Source organism: Nestor notabilis, unplaced genomic scaffold (assembly GCF_000696875.1).
Source record: "Nestor notabilis isolate BGI_N333 unplaced genomic scaffold, ASM69687v1 scaffold30300, whole genome shotgun sequence".
Taxonomy (NCBI): domain Eukaryota; kingdom Metazoa; phylum Chordata; class Aves; order Psittaciformes; family Psittacidae; genus Nestor; species Nestor notabilis.
This window is the reverse complement of record NW_009910204.1, coordinates 3,540-26,697: the sequence shown is the minus strand read 5'-3', so window position 1 is coordinate 26,697 and position 23,158 is coordinate 3,540. Positions and strand designations below refer to the sequence as shown.

The 23,158-nt window shown below is 35.7% G+C and overlaps 1 protein-coding gene across 3 annotated transcripts in view; it reads left to right on the top strand.

The window, feature by feature from the left end:
• Positions 1–21,764, top strand: part of HERC4 (HECT and RLD domain containing E3 ubiquitin protein ligase 4) — a 33,167-nt gene extending 11,403 nt beyond the window's left edge. Inside the window, exons 6-24 of one of the 3 annotated variants that reach the window (XM_010024915.1) lie at positions 1,218–1,348; positions 2,346–2,506; positions 2,897–2,973; positions 5,028–5,152; positions 5,679–5,738; positions 6,261–6,372; positions 6,701–6,890; positions 7,932–8,104; positions 9,657–9,773; positions 12,363–12,386; positions 12,877–12,975; positions 14,855–15,022; positions 15,147–15,290; positions 16,134–16,300; positions 17,077–17,143; positions 17,358–17,440; positions 19,486–19,669; positions 20,236–20,338; positions 21,399–21,764. In XM_010024915.1, the coding sequence (XP_010023217.1) occupies positions 1,218–1,348; positions 2,346–2,506; positions 2,897–2,973; positions 5,028–5,152; positions 5,679–5,738; positions 6,261–6,372; positions 6,701–6,890; positions 7,932–8,104; positions 9,657–9,773; positions 12,363–12,386; positions 12,877–12,975; positions 14,855–15,022; positions 15,147–15,290; positions 16,134–16,300; positions 17,077–17,143; positions 17,358–17,440; positions 19,486–19,669; positions 20,236–20,338; positions 21,399–21,607 (2,394 nt within the window). In that variant the 3' untranslated portion in view covers positions 21,608–21,764. The remainder of the gene's footprint in view (positions 1–1,217; positions 1,349–2,345; positions 2,507–2,896; positions 2,974–5,027; positions 5,153–5,678; positions 5,739–6,260; positions 6,373–6,700; positions 6,891–7,931; positions 8,105–9,656; positions 9,774–12,362; positions 12,387–12,876; positions 12,976–14,854; positions 15,023–15,146; positions 15,291–16,133; positions 16,301–17,076; positions 17,144–17,357; positions 17,441–19,485; positions 19,670–20,235; positions 20,339–21,398) is intronic. The other 2 variants (XM_010024923.1, XM_010024931.1) reach the window with 2 other exon arrangements.
• Positions 21,765–23,158: the final 1,394 nt, after the last annotated feature.

The window sequence follows — 23,158 nt, the reverse complement described above, 5'->3', positions numbered from 1 at the left end:
ATACTTTTCTTGTTTATACACACTTAAACTTCTACAGTGAAAGGAAAAGACAGTTCACAAATAATTGCTTTTTGTCCTAAAATAGTCCCTCGCTTTGACTGAAAAAGGTGTGGCACCTTTGTAATCCTGAAACTGATATTGATGTATTGTGTCAGGTTAGGAAAATAGAGAATGTAAAGAAAACAGTATCTATAATTTGCATTCTAAATATTTTTCCCTTTTTAATGTATGGAAGTTAACTTCAAATTTGCTTTAAAGCTGATGAACTTGATTAAGGTACTGAATTTACTGCAAATTTGTATAGCTCACTTTTCCCTTGCATGATAGGCCTTGCAGAACTAGGGGTCTTGATTTATCTCTTTCGTAGACAGTACTGCATATGTGTGAACATTCTTCAAGTCCCTCTGAAATTCCAAAAACCCCTCACTACTTGTCATCCTGATTCAGTGAATGAGGCTGTTGGTTTTTCTCAGTGGCCGCTGCCACTTTAATGATGATTTCCAGCAGAGGTCCAGTCTGATACAGAGTAGAATTACAAGAAACAGCTTTACAATTTCACAGCATTTGAAAATTGAAAGTTTCAAAGTTGTTCTAAGTTGTATAACCTCTGAAAATATTTCTCATTTAACATTCATTAAATTTTTTTTATAATTTCTTGATTAAATTGATCAAAAACACTTTTAAAAAATTGTCTTACAGCAATATTAAAAGTTTCTGGTTTCTTATGTTTTCAAATAATTAAGCTGGTTATTTCAATCATACCCTGCATCATCTGCATGAGGGCAGCTTCCTATTTAGTAATTGCTTTGAAATTTATAATCAGAATTTAAAAGCCAAAGTGTACTTTTTTAATGGTATGAGTTTATATACTGTTGAAGTTCATTAAGAAAACTGGAAAAGATGAAAACCAAGGATTAGTATCCATTAATGACACAAGTTAATGGCAGGACTAATGTATAACAATGTGGAAATGACAAGAATGCAATTTAACATGAATAAGGTAATACTCAATAGCTATGCCATATTTTCATAACTGCAGTTAACTTGTGACCCTTCTGTGTCTCAGAGCCCTCTTATGCATGTATTTTTTTTTTTTTTGCTTCTTTCTCCACAATTCTAAAATCGTCAGACAGGGAGACTTATTAGACCCTTTTTTCTGTTAAGTTTCTTGTTCTGAGAGATACTGTCTTTTTAATGAAAATAATTGATTTGTTTAGGAAGGTGGGGTTTTTACATTTGGAGCTGGAGGCTATGGTCAGTTGGGTCATAACTCTACCAGCCATGAGATAAACCCAAGGAAAGTTTTTGAACTTATGGGAAGTGTTGTCACGCAGATCACTTGTGGCAGGTAAGGTCTATTCTGTGTTTTGGGTGGAGTTTTTTTTGGGTTTTTTTGTGGTGGTTGGTGTGTGTGGTTTGTTTTTTTGTTTTTGTTTGTTTGGTTTTGTTTTTGTTTTTGTTTGGTTTTGTTTGTTTTTGTTTTTGTTTTTGTTTGTTTTTGTTTTTGTTTGTTTTTTTTTTAAGGAATATAAGATGGTCTCTAACAAAAGTTATTTAGAAACCTTATTGGGATTTAAAAAACATTCAGTGGAAGAAGTAAAGGAAGTTGTACTGTACGAGAGGCTCTGATTTTCTAAACTGAAAGTGTAAATAATCAGTGTGAAGGTGTTTATTGCTGTCACTTTATCATATTCTACTTAGTGTCTTTGAAGGGGGTACGTGAGCATTACTGAGGATAAATGTGAGGTATGGAAACATAATTTGTTTTGTGAAATATCTGTTACACTGTGTGGCAGTTTGGTTCCTAATGGGTTTTTATTGCATGTGTTATAAATAGCACCAAAGAAACTCAAAATATTCCCAGCGCGTATGACAAAATGAGGGTGGCAGCATAATTTTTTACAAGATGGGCACACTTTGTTATTTGGTTTAAAGAACATAAAAATGTAAACCTATTTTTCTAGCAATTTGGTTGACATTGAGTGGACCCATTCCCTTGTAATAGGAGAGAGGGCATCTAGACTTGAGATGAATGGGAGGGGAAAGGAGATGCAGCCAATCTGGTAGAAACCAGATTCAAATTTCTGAATGTCTAGAGAGGTGCTCTAGAGATCAGACTGTGGCTAAGCAGGGGCTCAAGGCAGAACCTGGCATCTCCAGTCAGTGAACTTCTTGAAAGAGGAATGTTGCCTGTTGGAGTATAAACACAGAGTATTGCCAATAGGCAAGTGGAGTGTTCCATACTGCAGGACTTCTAACATGCTGTTTAACACAACTCTTAGGCTGGCTTGCACAAAGCATGTTCTAAAGCTTAGGTTTCTGTTACTGAATTTTGTTTGCCCTAGGCAGCACACTACTGCATTTGTTCCTTCATCTGGAAGAATTTATTCTTTTGGACTTGGAGGTAATGGGCAACTAGGTACGGGAACCACCAGTAATAGGAAAAGTCCCTTCACAGTAAAAGGAAACTGGCTTCCTTATAGTACTCAATGCCCTATAACCACAGGTAAGCAACATCTGGCATATTTACTTCTTGAATTCCTCTTCCTTTATAATGTCTTACAAATCTTGAGATTTAAACTAAGAATGAACTATAATCATTTTATTCTAAACCAATTCATTTTCACTGTGCTCTATTCCCTAAAGTCCATTTCTGCTGTAGGAAATACATGCTTGCTTGTGTTGTTGGGTTAGGTCTTTTGTTAGCACTAGAGATAAAGCTTGGAGCTGTTAGCATTTAGCTCAGTTAAAGGTAGTCTTAACACTTGTATTGCAGATATCTGCTTCCACAAGGTTATGTAGCAAAGAAACCTTTTTCTAATTGAGTGTTGATTGGAGTGTCAATCATTTCTCAAATTCACATTTTCACAGTTGCCTATGTTTATTCCTGTTGCAGACAGTGAGGAGTGTTATTGTGTAAAGAGAATTTTCTCTGGTGGGGACCAAAGTTTTGCACACTACTTTTATCCACAGGTAACAAATTAAATATATTTTGGTTTCAAAGTCTGTTGGAGTTAAATTTTAGGTTTTTTTCAGATGCATTTTAAGATTTTCATATTGAAGGTGCATGACAACACGGTAAAGCTCATTAGAACAGTGTGGACGCTTAAGTCAATTCAGCAGCTGGAGGACTTGCATACACTTATTGTTAGCTGTTAGTAAGCTCTTAAGGCTTTTTGGCATAAGTTTTTTTTTTTTTTGTGTGTTTGTTTTTTTTTCTTGAGTGATGGGTGCATGCACTTCTTTTCCTTTCATTAAGGAAAAGGTGATTGAATATTTGATTTGCCTCTGCCTAGTCCTCCTCAGTAACTCCTGACTGCAGCTTTGTTGTCTTCTGCTCTGTAGCTATGTTAGCATACCACAATGAGAAGGGAAGAAATAGAATTTTTTGCAAAAGAATGTAGGTGGTGACACAGTTTCCTATGTGATAGTTTTATGCTAGTGATAAACTTAAGTTTTAAATGGACAAGAATTGATCTTTTAAATTCTAGTACAGGAAAAAAAGTCGGGAAAGACTTTACAGTAAAAAATGGCAATATGAAAGTATGGTAGAAGCAAGATGCTGTTAGAGGATGAGTTGGGAGGAAAAAACAAGATCATGATACATAGGGCTGTTTCCAATATAGTGCAGCAAATACTAGCCCGTGGGGATTAATGAAGCATCAAGAGTTGAGTATGAGGGGTGAAAACTTAATTTGGGCATGAAGGACAGTGAATTTTAGTGGGAAACATCTTTGTTGATAAGAAAAACTGAGTACGGGTCAGGCTTGCAGCAGCTCTTTTCTCCCACAGTCTCGTCTGGTTGTACAGAATCAACAAATTTTTTAGTTTGTGGGTTTGGGGTTTTTTTTGTGTTTGTTTGTTTGTTCTTTTTTAAATTCTGATTGAATTGTGGTAACTATTGCTGTACTTGAGAGAAGTTTGCTTAGCAGGTGTAGACTGGAAAAATGACTGACAATATAGGCTCAAAACTTCTCTATTAAAACTCCTTTCTTGTGTGCAGTTTTCATAATTACTGAAGTAGATTCTGACTGGCTAATTGAGGTGAACTGGAGACTATGAATGCGCTTATTGTGACTTGTGTTCAGAAAGTATTGGCAATAAATCAACTTTGATGCTGCAAAACTATCCCTTTTAGTACTCTTTGGTAATTTGTATTGAATTATTTCAAAGTTATGCAAGCACTGTACTCCTGGGACTTGTGTGTTCTTGCCAGTTAAGGGGTCTCAGCCAAAATCTGTTTTGTCAAGTTAGTTTTTGAGCAGCTCTGTTCCTGAGTTGTTTCACTGTGGGTTTAAATGACGCTTTGGCTGGACACAAGGGAAACATCAAGAGAGTTTCTCATCTTGATCCTGTAGGATGGGATCAGAAGTACTCATTTTTGGCAACAGCTAAAATGTCATCATTATACCTAGTCACCTATGTTGTCAGACTCCACCCTCAGGAGAAATATGTTTCCATTTACTAGTTTAATCTTATACTCCTCTTTACTATTAGAAATCTTGCTGGAATTCATTTAGTATGAGCAGCACATCAAAAGGCAGCTCATCTGATGATGCAGTGAAGGTTCAGAGAAACATGATTCATTCTCAGAGGAGTCTGATGGAAATGGGGTGGGAGATTAGCTGTCCAAAAAATGGAATGGCTCCTTTTTTTGAATGCTCACATCTTAGAAGTGAGCTAAATGGCTTATAGTGACTAGGGTGAAGAGATGCTTGCTACTCTGTCTGAAGCTTGTTTAGGGTTCATTAACTAGAAAAGTACTGTATGTTTAGGGAGTTTAACATTAAATAAGCTATAGTGTGAATTAACATGCTAATCTAGATGGTTTTAGTGTATGCTCTTGTTTTCATAGTGAATGCAGAACTGCTAGAATATAGTAAATTTATCCTTGGGCTTATTTCACAGTAATAGTCTGCATAGGCAAATGGTCAGTCAATGAAGAGAGAAGGAGCTAAACCACAAGATTTATTTTTCTGGAAATCACTTTTGTGTGCCTGATTCTTTATGCTTTCTTTAAAATTCAGAACATGGTGCCCTCAGATGATTTTAGGTATCCTGACCTTTTGAAGCAGATCTGGACCGTGAATGAAACATTTATTCAAAGATTGCTGACTTTCCCATCTGGAAGACTTCCAGTAGAGATAGCTAAGTAAGTGATGCTGAGGAAAGAAGTTGTCTTCGAATTTTACTTATGAATTGGGCATTACTGGGGTTTTGTACATACATAGCAAACCTATTTTTAGTTACTGATTTTTATTACGTACAGAGCTTTTACTGTGCTTTCTTTGTCATGCTTGTCAAGTTGTTCAGCTCCTTTTAGTCTGCCATCTCTGTCACAGTTTAGATGACTATACAAGATTAGATTAGGTATCTAGCTGCACACTGAAAAATAACAGTACGTGTAGAGGAATAGGAAAACAAATATTATTGCTTCTGCTTTAATAAAGGAGGATGCAAAGAACTGAAAAATAAATTGCAAGATTTGCTTTGATTTGAGCTGTCTTAAGCATTGAGTCTTGAGTGGAGGTTCTATGTAGTGCTGTTTAGTCATATTGAAGTCAGACTTCCACCCTTTGTACAGTGTAATTTTTTTAGGGATTTAATACTGTTTTTATTGAAAATGCTATTTTGTAAAAAGAAAATAAATGTAAATTACTTTATGTGAACAATTTCAGTGAAATTGATGGAACATTCTCCTCAGCTGGGTGTCTGAATGGGAGCTTTTTGGCTTTGAGGTGAGTGGTGAGGCTTTTAAACAAAGTGTTCATGAGACAGAATTAATGGTAGCTACCTTCCTAGTGCCTCTTGTTCCAGCTGTAACACCTTTCCAGTATTTCCTTATCTGTTACTCTAATACCCAAAGTTTAAACTTCTGGTTCCTTTACAGCCAAATGGCCTGTCAGCTGGCCTAAAATGCAGCATGTCACGTGCCAGCTTGGAAGTGTGTGCTGCCTGGCTGTTACCATGTAAGCCAGCAAAACTCAGTATTTCTCAGACACAGGTTGTATATAATTCAGGGGGAATATATTGCACAGGCTGGTTTAAATCCTAGTGTTTTTACATGATTGTTTTGCAGTTAGAGGAGATTTTTAAATTTTTTTCAGTTGCTTCAAAGGCTATTTAAAAAACAGAAGTCTGATACTGTGATCTCATGTTTTAATTACTTAGGCTAAAAATTCAAGGTGAGGAAAATTCTTGAATTGCTGAGAATATAGGATTCAGTTGTCTTCTCTGGATATTTTTTTTTTCCCCTGCAGCAATGATGATCATTACAAAACCAGCACTAAATTCTCAGGGGTTGATATGAATGCTGCTAGACTACTATTTCACAAACTTATACAGCCTGACCACACTCATATATCACAACAGGTTTGTGCTGCATGTTTTCCTTAGGTTTGGGATTAGCTTTGTGTTGCATCTATCAAAAAATACTATCATTGTGCTTGCTCTGACCCTTTTAATAACTTTCTTTGCCCAATAATGTATCAACTGCAAATATGTAAAACTGTGTTGTGTTGTGACAAGTAGCACTTCAGCATATTGTATTTAAATATTTAATAAAATGTCTGCTTTCTAAATGTATAATACTCTAATATCAACTCTTGGTGATTGTTTTTTGATTATTATTTATCTAAGTGGGCATTTGTTTAAATTCACAATTGCATTAAAATAAACAGAACTTTATTATGTGCTGTAGGTGGCAGCTAGCTTGGAAAAGAACCTTATTCCCAAATTGACCAGCTCCTTACCAGATGTTGAAGCTTTGAGGCTGTATCTCACTCTACCAGAATGCCCACTGATGAGTGATGCAAACAATTTCACAACGTTAGCTATTCCTTTTGGGACAGCTATTCTGAACCTAGAAAAAGCTCCTCTGAAAGTTCTTGGTAAGAAAATGAATTCTTTACTGTTAAAACTAAGGATCTCCTGGAAAAAAAAAAGTATAGAAATTCCATCAGGGAAGACATGGTCTCAGCAACACCTGCTGTGTAGTTACAGTTCTGTAGACTTCCCCAATGAGAAAGGTACGGGTTAACATTGCTTAGTATGTAAGATAACACCTATTATTTTCCTTCTGGGTGAGTTAACTGGCCATCCATATGAATTCATCTGGTAGTGTAATTTTTGGATTGATCCCATCTGGGAGGAATTAAACTGTGTAGTTCAGTGAATTTAGTATGTGATTTGCACTTAAAAGTGAAAATTATGTGGTCAGACAGCTAACAAGCTCTAAGTAATCTACAGAAGTGTTATGGAGCAGATGTTACATTTATCTTTGTTTTGATTACAGTGCTTGTTTTGTTGCTTCCTGTTTTCTTGCTGATCTTATGTTGTTTTAACTCTATATCCTAACACCTTACTGTGACTCCTCTCACCTGAAATTCTGCTTAAAGAATTGAGGTTTAAGAATATTTCCTTTTTAATTGGTACCTTTTTGAGAGGGTACTTCCTTCTTCAGTTATTTTTTTAGCCTTGTCACCTATCTCTTGCTGTTTTCAGTAGTTTTTTTGTGAGGATAAAGAGCTTGTCTGCTGTAAAGAGCAAACTGATGTCTTTGAACTGTAGATTCTTTTCCATGACTTTCCATTGCTCTCAGGACTATATGCTTAAGTCAAAGTTTCATGGTTTGAGCCATCTGCTTTTATGTGAAATGTTACTTAATGATGCTGTCATGTACTCAAAATGAACAGACTTATTTTAAAGACTTGGTGCATAACAGCAGAGTGTTTGAGTAGAGGTTTCATTATTATGCAAAGAGTAGTTTACTGCTTAAATGTCTGCGCCAGTCTTGCTGTGTTACTTGTTACTGTGTTAAGGTAACATACAAGGGTACTTTCTAGCAAAACATGGGTTTTAGTTAAAAGGATAACGTAACATAGTGTTGTAATGGCAAGTACTGAGTTTGTGTACTCACCATTTGTTGATAGAAAATTGGTGGTCTCTACTTGAACCTCCCTTGTTCCTGAAGATAGTGGAACTCTACAAGGATGTCGTGGTCCACCTTTTAAAGTTGTGTAAGATGGGCATTCCGGCTTCTGAAAGAAGAATACTTACCAATTTTCTACACACAGCTTTCAGAGTTCTGGAAATACTGCACAGAGTATGTTTACATCAATTTTAACCAATTACTTATCTGGGCTTTTTTGTCAGCATCTGTGTGCTGTGTAGTTGTTAAAAGAAGTTAATTTACTGAAGAGTTTTAAATACTTAGGCTTGCATCTACAGAGATATTTATAGTTCCATCTGGACCTGTGAACCATTGGAATTCTGGATTCCAATGTGACATGGTGATGGAAATACCTGTTTTCTTGGGAACATAGATTGACCCAGTCAATTACATGTGTGAGGATATGTTGGAAAGAATTGCCTCTTGAAAGTTGAGATAATAGCAATATCAGAAATGGAAGATAAGAGCAAGCTATATTTTGAACAAGAAAGATGTGCACAGTGTTACCAAGACAAACATTTATTTTCTGATTTGTTTATTCAGTGTGTTAGTATTGTAACTTCATTCATGAAAACTAATGAATTTGTGAACTTCGAACATTTGGAATAAGCAGACTGTGCACATCAGAGCAATTGTCTAATTGCTGCTGAGGCTTCCCCTTGCACCCCCTATATTTTTCCCTCTGTAGTTTATCTTGTAATTTTGTACTGATAATGCTACAAGAACATAGAAACAGTTAATTTTGCACTACCCTGTTGCAAAACTATTTATATTGTTACAATCTTAACAATTAGCTGGTATAGACTAAAGAGATGAAAATGGGGTGATATATCTGGTGTGTTTCACGTATTTAGGATCTGATGGTTTGGGTGGTGGTGGTGAATGGAAGGTAGGATGATGTTTGAGAAAAATAGGCTTAGATTATGTGGTTATAAAGGCAGACTTGGTGATCTTGCTGTTTTGGCAGTTAACAGTGTTTAACAGTACTTGGGAAAAGAAGCATGTGTTAGTGAAGTGTGGATGCTTCTGGATTATAATTACACTGTAGAGACAAGCCTTTGTATAAAGCTATTTTTCCACATCTTTTTCTAAGCTTAATGTTTTTAAATGGAAACTGTTCTCTGGTCATAGGTAATAGAGATAGTATTCATACTGTAATTAAGAATAGAGTTCTTGACTCATAGTTAACTTACGCAAGTACAGGAACAAGTATTTGTATCTATTATATACATGAATATGTATATTCATCACTGTTCCTGTGAGATCGTATGGTGCTTCAAAGTGTCACGGAATTAGAGAATCCTAGAATGGTTTGGGTTGGAACGGACCTTAAGATCATCTAGTTCCAAGCCCACTACACCTTGTTGCACAAGGCCCCATCCAGCCTGGCCCTAAACACTGCCAAGGGTAGAACATTCACCACTTCCCTTGGGCAACCTGTTCCACTGCCTCACAGCACTGTGTTGTGTGGTACTGTGTTCTCAGTTAATCATACTTTTCTTTGCGTCTTTGATGGGATTGTGAATAATCAATGTATCCATGTCTTTAACATTGTTTTCTGCGTTTTGGTAGGCACTATTGTTTTTCTATAATTGTTTTAGTAGCTGTGTGTCTGTGGTCGGCATATCGAATGCTTGAAAAACACAGTAAATGTCCTTTTCAAAACTTTTATACAAAGCACTAATTACAAATTGCACTTCCTTAGGTAAATGAAAGAGGACAAGTTATACAGTATGACAGATTTTACATTCATGAGATACAAGATTTGATAGATATTAGAAATGACTATGTCAACTGGGTCCAGCAGCAGGTATTTGGAATGGTAAGTTGTGTTGGGTTTTATTTGGGTTTTTTTGTGGGTTTTCCCCCTATATTTTATTATGGCTTTTTCCCTTTAGAGAAGCTTGTTTTTTTGTTTGTTTGTTTTTTTTCTTCACAGATCACTGATGCTTAACAGACTTATGTCAGGTACAAGCAAAGAAAGAATTGCTAAATAGGCATGCTTCTTGTAGGGTATCATTCTTAGTACTGACACTGTTCAATGTGTTCAATTAAAAAAGTGACTTAGGATGCTGTCACTTGAGACTTGCCGTGTCAAAAAGGTTAGGAAAGGTCCAGTCATTGAGAAAGCTGAAACTATCTTGGAAAACAGTCTACAAGCAGAATAGGGAGTTACTGGGGATGAGTAACTAGATAGACATCTTAGCTGGGGGAGTGAGTGACTGGCTGTGTGGTGCTTACTTGCTGGCTGGGGTTAAACCATGGACACTAACACAGTTTTCTACTGTGAGTATAATAACAAGAACCAAGATAATTAATTCCTGGATCTGTAAAGAGAAGAGTGGTAAGTGGGATTAAATGAATGACTATACAGAGAATTAGTGAGTTGGACAGGAATTTGCCACACCGTTCTCTGACTTATGCTTTGGAAGAATATTGTAAAAGTTAATATGCTTTCTCTAGCCACCTAAATTTAAATTTTTTGCAGTATGGGTGCTGAGCATGGGAGACCTACTTTTGCTGTATTTTATGAACACAAAGGAAGTGATGTTATCTCCCAAAGAATTAAAATTGCAATGTAAAATAACAACAGCAGGAACATTGGGGAGCGTAAAGAAATGATGAGTCAGTATTGGCAGTCCTGACAGACATTTTTTTCAGCCAGACTTGTCTGAAAACATAACTGGTGTGTGATACAGGCTGATGTTGATAGCTAAGAGGGGTGGTACACTAAATGAGATGTAGAAGCTAGGGTTAAGCATTGCAGGGACTTGGAATTATAGACAGGCTCTATATTTGGAACAGAGAAGCATATGTCAATGAAGGATACAGAAGTGGTGGAATTTAAAAATATTGACCTTTGTAGCTGTGCTTTAAGTGAATGTAAACAAGCCCAAATTGCATGTCATGACTGGGGAAGAAAATACTGAATATGGGAAAATGAGAGCTGGAAAATTGCCTTATAATGGAAGTCTTAAGCACCATTTGTTATTTAAATCTGAAGATTGAGCTTGACGTTACTGTGAAAATACTAGGTACTGAATTTCCCTTTAATCATCATTATTTTGTCATTCATTTGTGTAGTTTCAAGTTCAGCAGAAAATGTTACTCTGATTTATTACAGGACTAAAAAAAAAAAAGAATCCATGGCCTTAGTCAGATCTCCTTCATAAATGGTTTTGATGGTGTTATTCTGCCTTCATATCAGCTAGCTTCCTGTGTTCTTGCTTTTAAAATTATGAGAAACCCTACTTGCCTATTGAAACAGTAATAACAAATAAACTTTTCATTTGCTAGTCTAATTTTTACTGTCATAACTTGAGGCAAAACTGACTGTTCAGTTCCTTAATTAAAATGTGGAGGGTAAAATACAGAAGAAAAGAGATTCTCTGAGAAGTGTTCAGAATATTCTCAGAAACTTGGAAGAAAAAGCTCTTATTCTTTCAACAAGAGAAAAATGAGTGGGGGAAAAACAAAGGTACAAAATAATGGAACTGTTGATTTGAAGAAGTGTTCTTGAGATATGGCTTAAAGGAATTGAGAAAAAACATCTGAATTAGGAATAAATAATGGTATAGACAGTAGGAGTGCAAAATTGCATAAATCTGTGACGAATGGGATACTCAAATTTGATGTTTCTTGTAGGAATTAGGAATACAGATAGAAAGTATTCCAGCCATCACTTTCTGTGAGCCATGGAAGCCTAGATACTGACTTCTTAGTCTTATATATATATATATTTATATAGTCAAATATAAAATGTGTTAGTTTGTCATTAGTTTTTATTATTTTTGTTTTCTGCCTGCTAGGTAGAAACAAACTTAACTTTCAGCAGAGGATAAGGAGGGTACAGCACCAGATGGATAACTTAGTTTCTCACCTTGTTGTGGAAGTCTCCACACAGTCCCAGCTATATGTATTGGCCTGTCTCAAATTTCAAGAGTGAATTTGTTTTCTTATATCATACCTTATAGACCAAAATGATTCTTCAGACTTGATGGTAAAGTGGTGGGGTTCCTTTGTAGTTTTAAATTTTTACTCATTCAAAATATTTTGCATTTCATTTGACATACTATAGTTGTCCAAGACTGAAAATACATAGGTAAATGCAAATGTAATTTATAAGTGTATGGAAGTAAACATTTAAAATCGTTATTTTTCACATCCAAGAAAACATGATACTTCAATGGTCTTTTTTGTGAAGACTGATACATAAGGTGTCAAACAGGCATGGTTGTATTTGGTAGGTTAATTAGAATGTTTATGGTTGATGCTTCTCAGTGAACTTTCTTTTGGGGGGAACCTGTAGATAAGTATTTTTATTTCTACATCAGAGGTGAATAATTAATGCAGACACTAATGCTGCTTTTTCATCTTAATTATTGCTACCTTTGTGCAAATGCTGTCATAGGATGTCAACCATGGATTAACTGAGGTAAGATTGGTTGCAGTCTGATTTCTTTTGCAGAATGTAAGGAAATCAGAAATATGAATGTCAGGGCTTGTCTTATGTGTTCTGTTGGGCATAAAGCTCTTGGTTAGCACAGCTGTAATTTGAAAATGTTTTTGTGGGGCAAAAATACGTAATTGTATTTTAAATGCAGAGCAGCATTTGAAAACAATGAATACTTTGATAATACCCACTAGCTGTAATAAAAGTTCTGAAATTAATATGTACTAAGCAAGTGTGGTGTTTGTGTGTGAATTTGGTTTTTTTGTTTTGTTAGCTGAAGTACAACGTAATTGAAAATCTACTTAATTTTACTAAGATGCTTTTGTCCTTAATTGATGATGAGTAAAGATTTTTTTTTTTTTCTGCTTGTAGTAAAATTTATGTATTAAATGAGCATTATTTTAATGGCTTCTTTAACTATGATTGTGGTTTTTAAATAAGCAGAGGTATGACACAGTTTTTTTCATTTTAGTTAACAGATATTCCTGTTACAATTTGCACATACCCATTTGTATTTGATGCTCAGGCAAAGACAACTCTCCTACAAACAGATGCAGTCATACAGATGCAGGTAAGAGTCTCAGTTTTTCATGTCTTGAATATTGGCTAGTTAGTTAGTAGGGGGCTTTGGGACGTTGCTGGTGTTGGTAGTTTTGTTTGGTTGTTCTTTTGTTTGTTTGAACTCTCTGTAATCTCTTCTCCATAAGAATGATGGATCTAGTTTTAATCCTGGGGTATGTACATGATAGAAGTTCGTGGTTTTGTGGGTTTGGGATCTCAAGATTGTTTATTAATTGTATGATTTTCTAAGGAACTTCTTTTTCATTCACAAGAGAGCTTTTCTTAGGTGTTAACAACCCATAGTACATGTGTTTAAAAAAAAAAAATCACACCTCCAAACAACAAGCAAACAATGAAAACAAATGAACAAACAAAATACCAGCCAACAAAACCCAACCACCACCCCCAACCAAAAAACCAACCCCACCTCCTATATGTGCAGACTTTAAATTGTATGTATGTGTAGAGCCTGGAGCTGGAGGTCTATCTATCTTGCTAGAGGCAGCAGCCAGTTAATTTCCTCTCTTGATGGGACTTGGGAGCTGGTGCTGTTATTAAGATTGGTTAGTATCAGAGAGCAACATGTTGGCACCATGTGACTATCTAGTGCACACCTAATTTTTTATTTCATCTGTCATACCACCCTGAGGATGCTGCTGAAGTCTGATCAGTGTCTGCAAGGCAGTTGAAAAGAAGCTTATCTTGAAAATCTAGCATCTACTTGGGATAGTGGGAGTAGGTTTCCTGATCTTGCAGTTTGCAGTAATTTTTGTCTCTTTTTCTGTTAAATGTAATTATATATTACTCCTAATTTGTTCACATCTGTTTCAACTAGAGACTTTCCTAGAGATGAGGTACTTGATACAAACAATTCTGTATCTTGACCCGTATCTCTTGTCTAGAGGTAGATGCATTAGACAACCCTAAAGTAGCTGAGAGGATCTGTGTGTTTTCATGATTCTGTTGGTAGAGCTGAAACCAGGGATGAGCTATTCTTTTGTTTGGAGTTTTTTGTATACATATAATGCATACCTGTTCAGTTGTTGTAAAGGTATAATAAATACATTCCTTAAAGGAAAAGAAGAATGAAGGCAGGCTACTGCAAAAGTAACAGCAGTAAGAGCAGCAATCCCTCCCCGCCATGTTTATAATGTTTAACATGATAAAACTTACTGTTCTGAGTCTGAAATTAAATAGAAAAGTCATGCTCAAGTAATGAGCTTATTAGGAAAAATACTAGCTTGCTTTTGTAGTTCATAGGAAACATAGTTTCTTATGCCTTTAAAAGCATATACATGGTTGACACAAATGTTTGATGAATTCAGGGAAATGCTCACACTTTCACAATTTCAACAAGCAATTAAATAGTGTTAAAACACACAAACTTTCAAGAGTCCAAGGCCATGTTCAGAACATTTGCAGCAGTGTTTAGTTTTTGAACAACTAATACAAAAATTAAAATACAAATTAAGTAGATGAACAATCACTTTTCATGCTGTGAATTATTTTTTAATGGATGTCTTAATGTCAGGTTTGTGTTAAACAGCTTATTGTTCATTAGATGAAGTGCAGTGGTTTTATTGCTTCCTTTTCTTACCAAAAGTATTTTGACTAGAATGTCAAAAAATGTATTCTAAGACTTCCCTGAACATTTTCTAAGACTTCCTGAACATTAGCATTGATGAGTAATGGGTAAAGGAAAAAAGTTTCCTGACACGAAACATTTCCTGAGATAAAAGGAATATGAAGAAAATCTGGCTAAATTCAGTAGCTTTCATAATAGCTATTCCCATTTCTGTCTTCTGCACTTAAGATCAGACTTGTGGCTATCTAATGTTGACAGGAATCTTATGTTACCTACTGACACTTCCACTTTGTTTTCTTCCCAGATGGCTGTTGATCAGGCTCACAGGCAGAATTTGTCATCTCTTTTTCTGCCAGTATTTGAATCTGTCAACCCATGCCTGATATTAATGGTTCGGAGAGACAATATTGTAGGAGATGCTGTAGAAGTCCTAAGGAAAACAAAAAATGTAGACTACAAGAAGCCACTCAAGGTATTATCAGTACATACTGCTTAAAGTGTCTTTCACTGCCATGCAAGTAATTGAGAATATTTTTGGACAATTCTTGTTTCACAATGTGTTTTTAATTCAGTGCTAACTGAATTGTGTGGTTTAGGTTATTTTTGTAGGAGAAGAAGCTGTTGATGCTGGAGGTGTTCGCAAAGAATTTTTTTTGCTCATCATGAGGGAGTTGCTTGATCCCAAGTATGGAATGTTCAGGTATTACGAAGAGTCCAGGCTGATCTGGTTCTCTGATCAGGTAGGATGAGATTTGTTGTCATTAATTTTCTTTTAACTTACAATATTTACATTAATAATGAGTGAACATAGTAGTTTGTGGTAGTTTTATTTTAAGAGGAGAAGCTGAAGTTATCTCAAAAAAAATGCTTATTTTTTGTCATTGTTAGATCAAAACTTTCCCCTTCTGTTTTCCCCATTCCTCACTTAGTCCTTACCAGTTGTTGCCAAGCCAGACAAGTTTCATGGGAAGAAGTGCCAGCTAGAGTAAACCAATTCCAAGAACAGGATCAGTAAATCAAGCTGGTAGAGAAAAATTCTTGAAGTGCATGTTGAACAGGTCTCTTTGTGTTCAGTCACATTTATGGGTCCATTTTGTAGGTAGTCATCTAGTCATATTTTCTCAAAAGTTTTGATCATAGACTTTTCTGTCCTCTTACAAATAAAAACACTGACTAGGGTGACTGTATCATAAATACCTGAATGTGAACGTTTCAACAGTTGTGTTTTAAGCCTTGGCTGTTAACTCCAAAGGAGTCAATAGTGAGCTCCTCCTCCCAGAAATATTTTTTGTGAAAATTGATGTATATTTAAGACTGAATAGTGCAGTAGTAAGTCACTGGCAAAACCAGAGTTTTGTTTCCTTGGATTTCAATGTCTCTCAGCTGGTTAAAACTTTAGGCTGTTTTCCTCAATACTTATGGCTACATACTTATTTAAATATGAAAATTATATACATATGAAAATATAAATTAAACTCACTCAGATGATACTGCAGTTTACACTTCCCCCCGCCCCCCCCGGACTCTACAAGATTAAAATAACCTCTTTATTTTAAATTGTCTTGTCTGTTTTCTGTCCTTAGACCTTTGAAGACAGTGACTTGTTTCATTTGATTGGTGTTGTCTGTGGGCTAGCAATCTATAATTTTACTATTATAGACCTTCATTTCCCTTTGGCTTTGTACAAAAAGCTTTTGAATAAGAAACCATCCCTGGATGACTTAAAAGAATTGATGCCAGATGTTGGCAGGTAAGAGAAAAAGAAAAATGAGTGGTACTAGGAATTAATTTTTAATTCAACATTTTCCTTTAAAGAACATAAAGAAAATGTGTTACTTTCACACAAGCAGGATAAACAGCTTCGTATAATTTGCAGCCATCATGTCATTTGAGAAAGGATACTTACTGTTGTTAAACACCTGCTTCTAAATGCTTGGGTTTAGTATTTGTGTCTTCTATTTTATTATCCTACAGTAATTTTAGGGGAAAATAATATTTGATATTCAAAACCTTTATGTTTTAGCCATTAATTTTATAAGCATACGTACACACGTAGTTTTAGTTCTGAATGTCTTTAGTCCATCAAGGAAATGTTTTTGATTATTTCAGGAACAAATACATCCTAAATATCTGCCCTTAAGTAGAGATTTGAATAGCACTTACAGATAGGAGATTTAAATGAGTGAAAGTTAATATTTGATTGCCTCAGTGTTGTGAGTGCTAAAGTTTTCACAAATTCAAGGAGTTAATGGAAGAGCCCATCAATAGTTATTAAGTACTTGCTGCCTCTGGTTTGGGAATACGTTAGCTGAAGACTAGGATGCAAACTTTCTCTATTCACACATGGAGGTAATCAAAAGGAAATAACACTACAAAGTGCAAGTTAATGAGTTAATGAATGAAGTAACAGTAGAAAGATTTTATTGTATTTTTTTTACTTGAATTATAAAATCATAAAGAATGCTTCAGGACAATAAGTTAATCTTTGTTTCCACTGATACAAGTAATTTGTAATTTATTTTGCAGGGGAATGCAACAGTTACTGGACTATCCAGAGGATGACATAGAAGAAGCATTTTGTCTTAATTTTACTGTAAGTTTTACATAGTTTTTGAAATATTTCTGATCAAGCTCATACCATCTATTATAACTGCCTCTGATGGAGTGTTTGAGCAAAAGCATCAGCTGCTGATTCACATGAATTTTAGCATCTGTGCCTGCTGTTCATTTTGCTGTTAGCTAAGTGGTGGGAAGAAGTACAGTATGCAGTAAATACGATTTATACTGTTCTTGTTTGTTTTAAATAGATCACTGTGGAAAATTTTGGTACAACAGAAATTAAAGAGCTTGTTCCTAATGGTGCTGATGTTCCTGTAGTCAAACAAAATAGGTGAGTTTTATGGGTTACAGGGTAGTTCAGTGTTGCTGTCTGTGTTGGGAACATAACTGGGTTGCAATAAATACCCCGTGCCAAGCTTTAACACTAATGTTGGAGGCAAAACAACTTTAGTTGTTTTTCCAAGCTGTTTTTATTTGTATTGTTAAAATAGCTGTTGTATTGTATTGACACCGCAACAGGTTGCCCAGAGAGGTTGTGGATGCCTTATCCCTGAAAGTGCTGTAGGCCAGGCTGGATGGGACTTTGAGCAGCCTGGTCTAGTGGAAAGTGTCCCTGCCTATGGCAGGGGGGTTGGAACTAGATGATCTTCCTTAGTCCCTTCCAACCCAAACCATTCTATGATTCTGTATTTAAGGATTTGCCAGTTACGGAGAGGCTGTCTAATTTTACTCAGAATGTGTAATACTACTTTTTCACTTTGAGCTTAGAAGTATTTCGAAGCTCTTCAGGGCCCATGTTGACTGCATGGTCTTCATTTTCTAAGATTAAAAATGGTTATGATTCTGCAGGAAGTTATATAAAACTGGAATTTAGTGAGTAATGATTAAAACTTCAACCGTGATGCAATTATTTGCATATTAAATGCAAACTACAAGTATGTGGCAACTATTCATATATGAAATATTATTTCAGAGAAGTCTTCCATTTGTAGAGCAGATAAATTGTTATCTAGTGCTATTGTTGGAAGAGTGTGTGAGAGGTGGGGTGGGGTTTGGTTTTTTTTATTGTGGGTTTTTGTGGTGTGGTTTGGTTTTTTTTTGTTTTTGGTTGTTGTGGTTTGTTTTTGGTTTTGGTTTTGGGTTTTTTTTAAGTTTCATCAAGGATTCTGTTACTTCTGTCTACAAAAGCAGCTTCTCTCACCCTTTGTTCCGTTGCTGCTACTGGGGGATAGGTAGAATATATCTGGTAGTTTGTCCCTTTTTTGCAGGATACTACCATTTTCCTCTCTCTGTCCATTCGTCTTATATTCCTTGTCTGTTCTTTAATCTTGGTGAATTCTCTGTGCTTTTACTTCTCCCAGAGTAAAGGGAGAATCAAATGGCAAGAGCATACTCTGTGAGAACAGAATGCATCTAAGCTATGCATGGTAGGAACAAGGGAGGAAATGTACCTTTAGGCATTTTCCTAGAGGGCAAATGTTTTTGGCAGCATTTTTTGTAACTAGGTCAGTTTGTTGTAGAGGAAAGAGTTTTTGGGATTTTTTAGTGTGGGTGTTTTTGTTTGGGTTTTTTTTTTTTTAAATCCTTGCCTTAAAGCTGGGCATTTGTGATATTTTGTGATGCTTAACCATGATAGCTTTGAAGTTCCCTGATGGTGGTCTGGTGGTCTGTCACCAAGTGGCAGTAAAATTGGAGTTGAATTACAAGAAAAGTTCCAAGGTGTCCGTGGAATGTGTGCAGCACTGTCATTATCTGCGGACTTGCGGCAATGAATTCCTGTTTCTGAAAATCCAAATATTCCTTGATGCTTGAATTCAGTTTTAAAAATACTAGCATAGAGTGTAATAATGCTAATTGGTTTATTACTGGGAATTTTCTCTGGAGCAGCCTTTGCTTCCAGGGTTAGTGTTACACAAGTTACCTGCCTCTCTGCTAATTACATGGGGAGCATAAAATGGGTATCTCATTGAGTGCTGGAAGAGAAGGAGTGTGATTCACCACTTTGCTCATCTGCAGTATTTTCAGTTCATCCACATGTAGTTCAAGCCTTTAAGCTTGTTACCATTCAGTCAGATTCACTGCAGTGCATAGAAATGAGAAAAATGGTTACAGGGCCTGAAATAAAACTAAAAGTTACTCCTTTGCTATTGCACATTATGGACGTTTTGTTAGAGGGTGTGGTCGGGAAATATATTTGTGTCATTTTCATTGAGGTTGTCTTCATGATGGTTATAACGTGGAGAAGATAATGTAATATGATCCTTTTTGCTTAGCTTTCTATGCTGTGTTCTATACAGAAATGGCGCCTGCTTTAGAAGGGTGACATGTGCTTTTCTGTTTTTCTTCAACATAATTTATTTTTTATTTCCTGTACAGGCAAGATTTTGTAGATGCATATGTGGATTACATCTTCAATAGATCTGTGGCTTCCTTGTTCAATGCATTCCATGCAGGCTTCCACAAAGTATGTGGAGGTAAAGTTCTTCAGCTCTTCCAGCCCAGCGAGTTGCAGGCAATGGTGATTGGGAACACAAATTATGATTGGAAAGAGCTGGAGAAGGTAAGAACCATTGTTAGCTGTTTGTTTCACATGCTTTTGCATCTCAAAAAGAAAAATAAAATGTGAAGTGTCCTTCTGAACTCTGGTTTCATTAATGTGGCTTCCAGCTTTGATTGGGTTGACTGCACGAGTCTTTCTCTTCTCACATGTCAGTGAACGAAGACACTAAAATATTGTTTTTACCTTCCTGCTAAAAGTTTTTCCATCTAATTTCTGAAGGAAATCAGACTTGGAAGAAGAAAGATCCACAGAACTAAAAAGCAGCTGTATTCAATGTGTTACGTTAGAAGGGGGAAGTGAACAAAATGGATATAGTTCATACAAGTAAATACTCGTGATTGCCAAAACTCACTGTGAGACTTTGTCTTTATTGAGATTGAATATGCTTTGCAGAACATGCATCTGTCTGTATAGTTGAAGTCGGAGTGAACAGCTGAGGAAATAGACCAAGAAAAACAACGTCACTTGCAGTATCCCTTTACACAAACCACATTCATTCTACTTTGATGTCAGATTATCCCACTATTTCTACATGCAAAAATAACCTAATTTCCTGCTTATTTTAGAATACAGAATACAAAGGAGAATACTGGGCAGACCATCCTACAATTAAAATATTCTGGGAGGTTTTTCATGAGCTGTCTTTGGAGAAGAAAAAACAGTTTTTGCGTAAGTATTTGAAACTACTTTGCAGAAGTTGCTAACTGAATAGGATCACTGTGATTTCCGGCCTGATAAGATGGCAAACATCCGTATTTGTCTATAATGATGTGATTAACTTTATTTGGAAGAAAGAAAAAAACATAGTGGAAGAAATTGATTATGAGCTTGTTTCTGGTTTTGCTGGGGTTGCCCTGAGTAATTCTGGGTGGTGGGAAGTTAGAAGATCACAGTGTGCCAGAGCAGCATTGAATGCAAGAATGAAAAGAAAGCCAACCACCACCACCACCCCCAAAAAACCCCCCCAAACCAAACCCCCAAAACCCCAAACCACCCTGAGCCCCCGAACCCCAAAGTGTCATTTATGTTATGACAGGATTTTTTTTTCTGTGTTTTGAGCTAATGTTCACAATCTACATTACTGTTTTTTCATTGCACATAGGTTGAATTTTGGAGCTGTAGCTGGTTGTTAATACATCATGGTACTGATATGAGTGCAAAAGTGCAGGGAAGAGAAAGTTATTGAAGCTTCCTGTGAATGAGCATTGTTGAGAATAGATCATAGATTAGTTTTCAATTCAGATAAATTTCATATTGAACAAACTAATTCTGTCTATTTGCAGGATGCTTGCCAAGTGCTCAGTAAAGGGTTTAGCCAGTGGATTTTAAATAGCAAAGTCTATATGAAGAACAAAGAACATCCTACTATTTTCTCTCTCTCTCTCTTTTTTTATTTTTTTTTTTTTCCCCTGGTGGTTCTTGGGTTGTTTGTTTGCTTGGTTTTTGGTTTGGGTTTTTTTTCCCCCTAAGATGGGTTTTCTATGCTAAAATGTTATGGTTTTGTTTATATATCACCTGTTGTGTTACAGTTGAGAGTCCATGTGTAAGATGGAGATGGGGTTAAGTCATTATTCCCTGTTTTTCAAACTTGGCAGAACAACTTCGATGTGAAAAGCTAACCCTTGTTGGAATAATTAAAAATTGCAAACAGTGATTAGAAGTGCAGATATGACATACACCATCTTAATCTTAAACTACTTTCAAGATTTTGTTTGTTTTTTCTTGGCAGTGTTTCTGACAGGCAGTGATCGTATTCCAATTCTTGGAATGAAGTGTCTTAAACTAGTCATCCAGCCAACAGGAGGTGGAGAAGATTATCTTCCGGTAGCTCATACTTGCTTTAATCTTCTTGATCTTCCAAAATACACAGATAAAGAAACCCTGAAGTCTAAATTGATCCAGGCTATAGATCACTACGAAGGTTTCAGTTTAGTATAACTTCAGAAACGAGAGTTCTGTGTAACATGGGATCATTAAACTAACTCTTTGTGTCTTTCTTGTGGTGGTAAGTTCAGTGGATTCAATGATTGAGTTGATAATATAACCGATTATCTGAGAAAATGTTCAGTGGTACGGATATTCATGGGAGCCAAAACACATTGACAAAAAAGAGGAACTGTCTTAATACATACCTTCTTGTACAGAACCATGTGGATTTTGCCATCTTACAATAAAAACAAGAGTATTGTGAATGGGAGTCAAGTTTCACTAACATGAATTAACATTTCTCCTTATGCAAACAATTTGGCGTGTGAGTGCATGAGAGACTTGCTTAAGTTTTTCAAATCACCTAGTAAGAATATATAACTTTTTCCCTGATAAATTCACTTGGTAACTTTTCATTTTGTAAATAATAAATTTTTGTGATAAAATAATTATGTTCCAATAGCAGTATGGTTTCTATTGCTTGTAATTGAATATGAGCTTATTTTATGGCTTTTAACGAAAAAAAGTGACTACTCTGATTTCTGAAGATATATATTTTTCTGGTTTGTTTTAAGAACCTTAATATCAGAAGTGATTGTTTAAGAGACATTCATCTTCACAATGTACAATCCATGAAGCAGTCACTTAGTGCCGATACAAAACTGCATACAATGGCATTTTCAGTATGTGGATGGACAAGCTGACTTAATACACCGTTTTATTTTTAAGGACTGATTCTGTAATTAAGTGGACACGGTTCTAAGAGGTTAATTTATCATTTGAAACCTCTGCAGCCATGTGTCAAGAATACAGCTTAAAAGAAAAAGATGCACCAGACAGTTGTTGCTGTCAAGAGGTTAAACATTTATTTTTAAATGCTGAAAGCGTAGTTTATGGTTTCTAATAGAATTTTCACTTTTTTCCAGAAAAATGCATTTGAGATAACTCTATAACACCCCCCTTCCCTTTTCTTAAGATTTTATTTTTAGTATAATTGCCCTGAGATGATTGTGCTTAGCTGGACACTTTTGGATTTGACTTTCTTTCTCTGGTTAAATTCCAGATTTTGTGGTGTTAATGCATATGTGACTTGCAGCTGTGAAACAAATATTTATTTTTTTTAGATTTTTAAATGCAGTGAAAAAATTCAAGCTATAATAAAAAACTTGAATGAAAACCTTTGTTGGTTGATGTGTATGGATGCTTGCATCATGCATATTTCTTCAATTGGAGAGCAACTTTTGCATGCATTAAATCGAGAGTACAGCTAGGATACCAAGATCTCAACTGAAAAGCAGGGAAATTAATTCATTGTAATAAATAGTAATACATGCAGTCTCTGTGCTGGCAGGAGATGTGGATATAATACAAAGCAGTTGGTACAGTAAAAATAATTCTCTTTTCCTTAACACTGTGTTTTTACAGCTTTCTCGTGCAGTGTCACCTCTAGTAATGTCTTTGTATGCAGCCCCTACTCCAATTTTTCCAGCATTTGTTATCTGGTTGGGAAATCCTCCCTCTTTGTGAAAAACAAGAAAAGAACAAATACTAAAGCAGCATAAT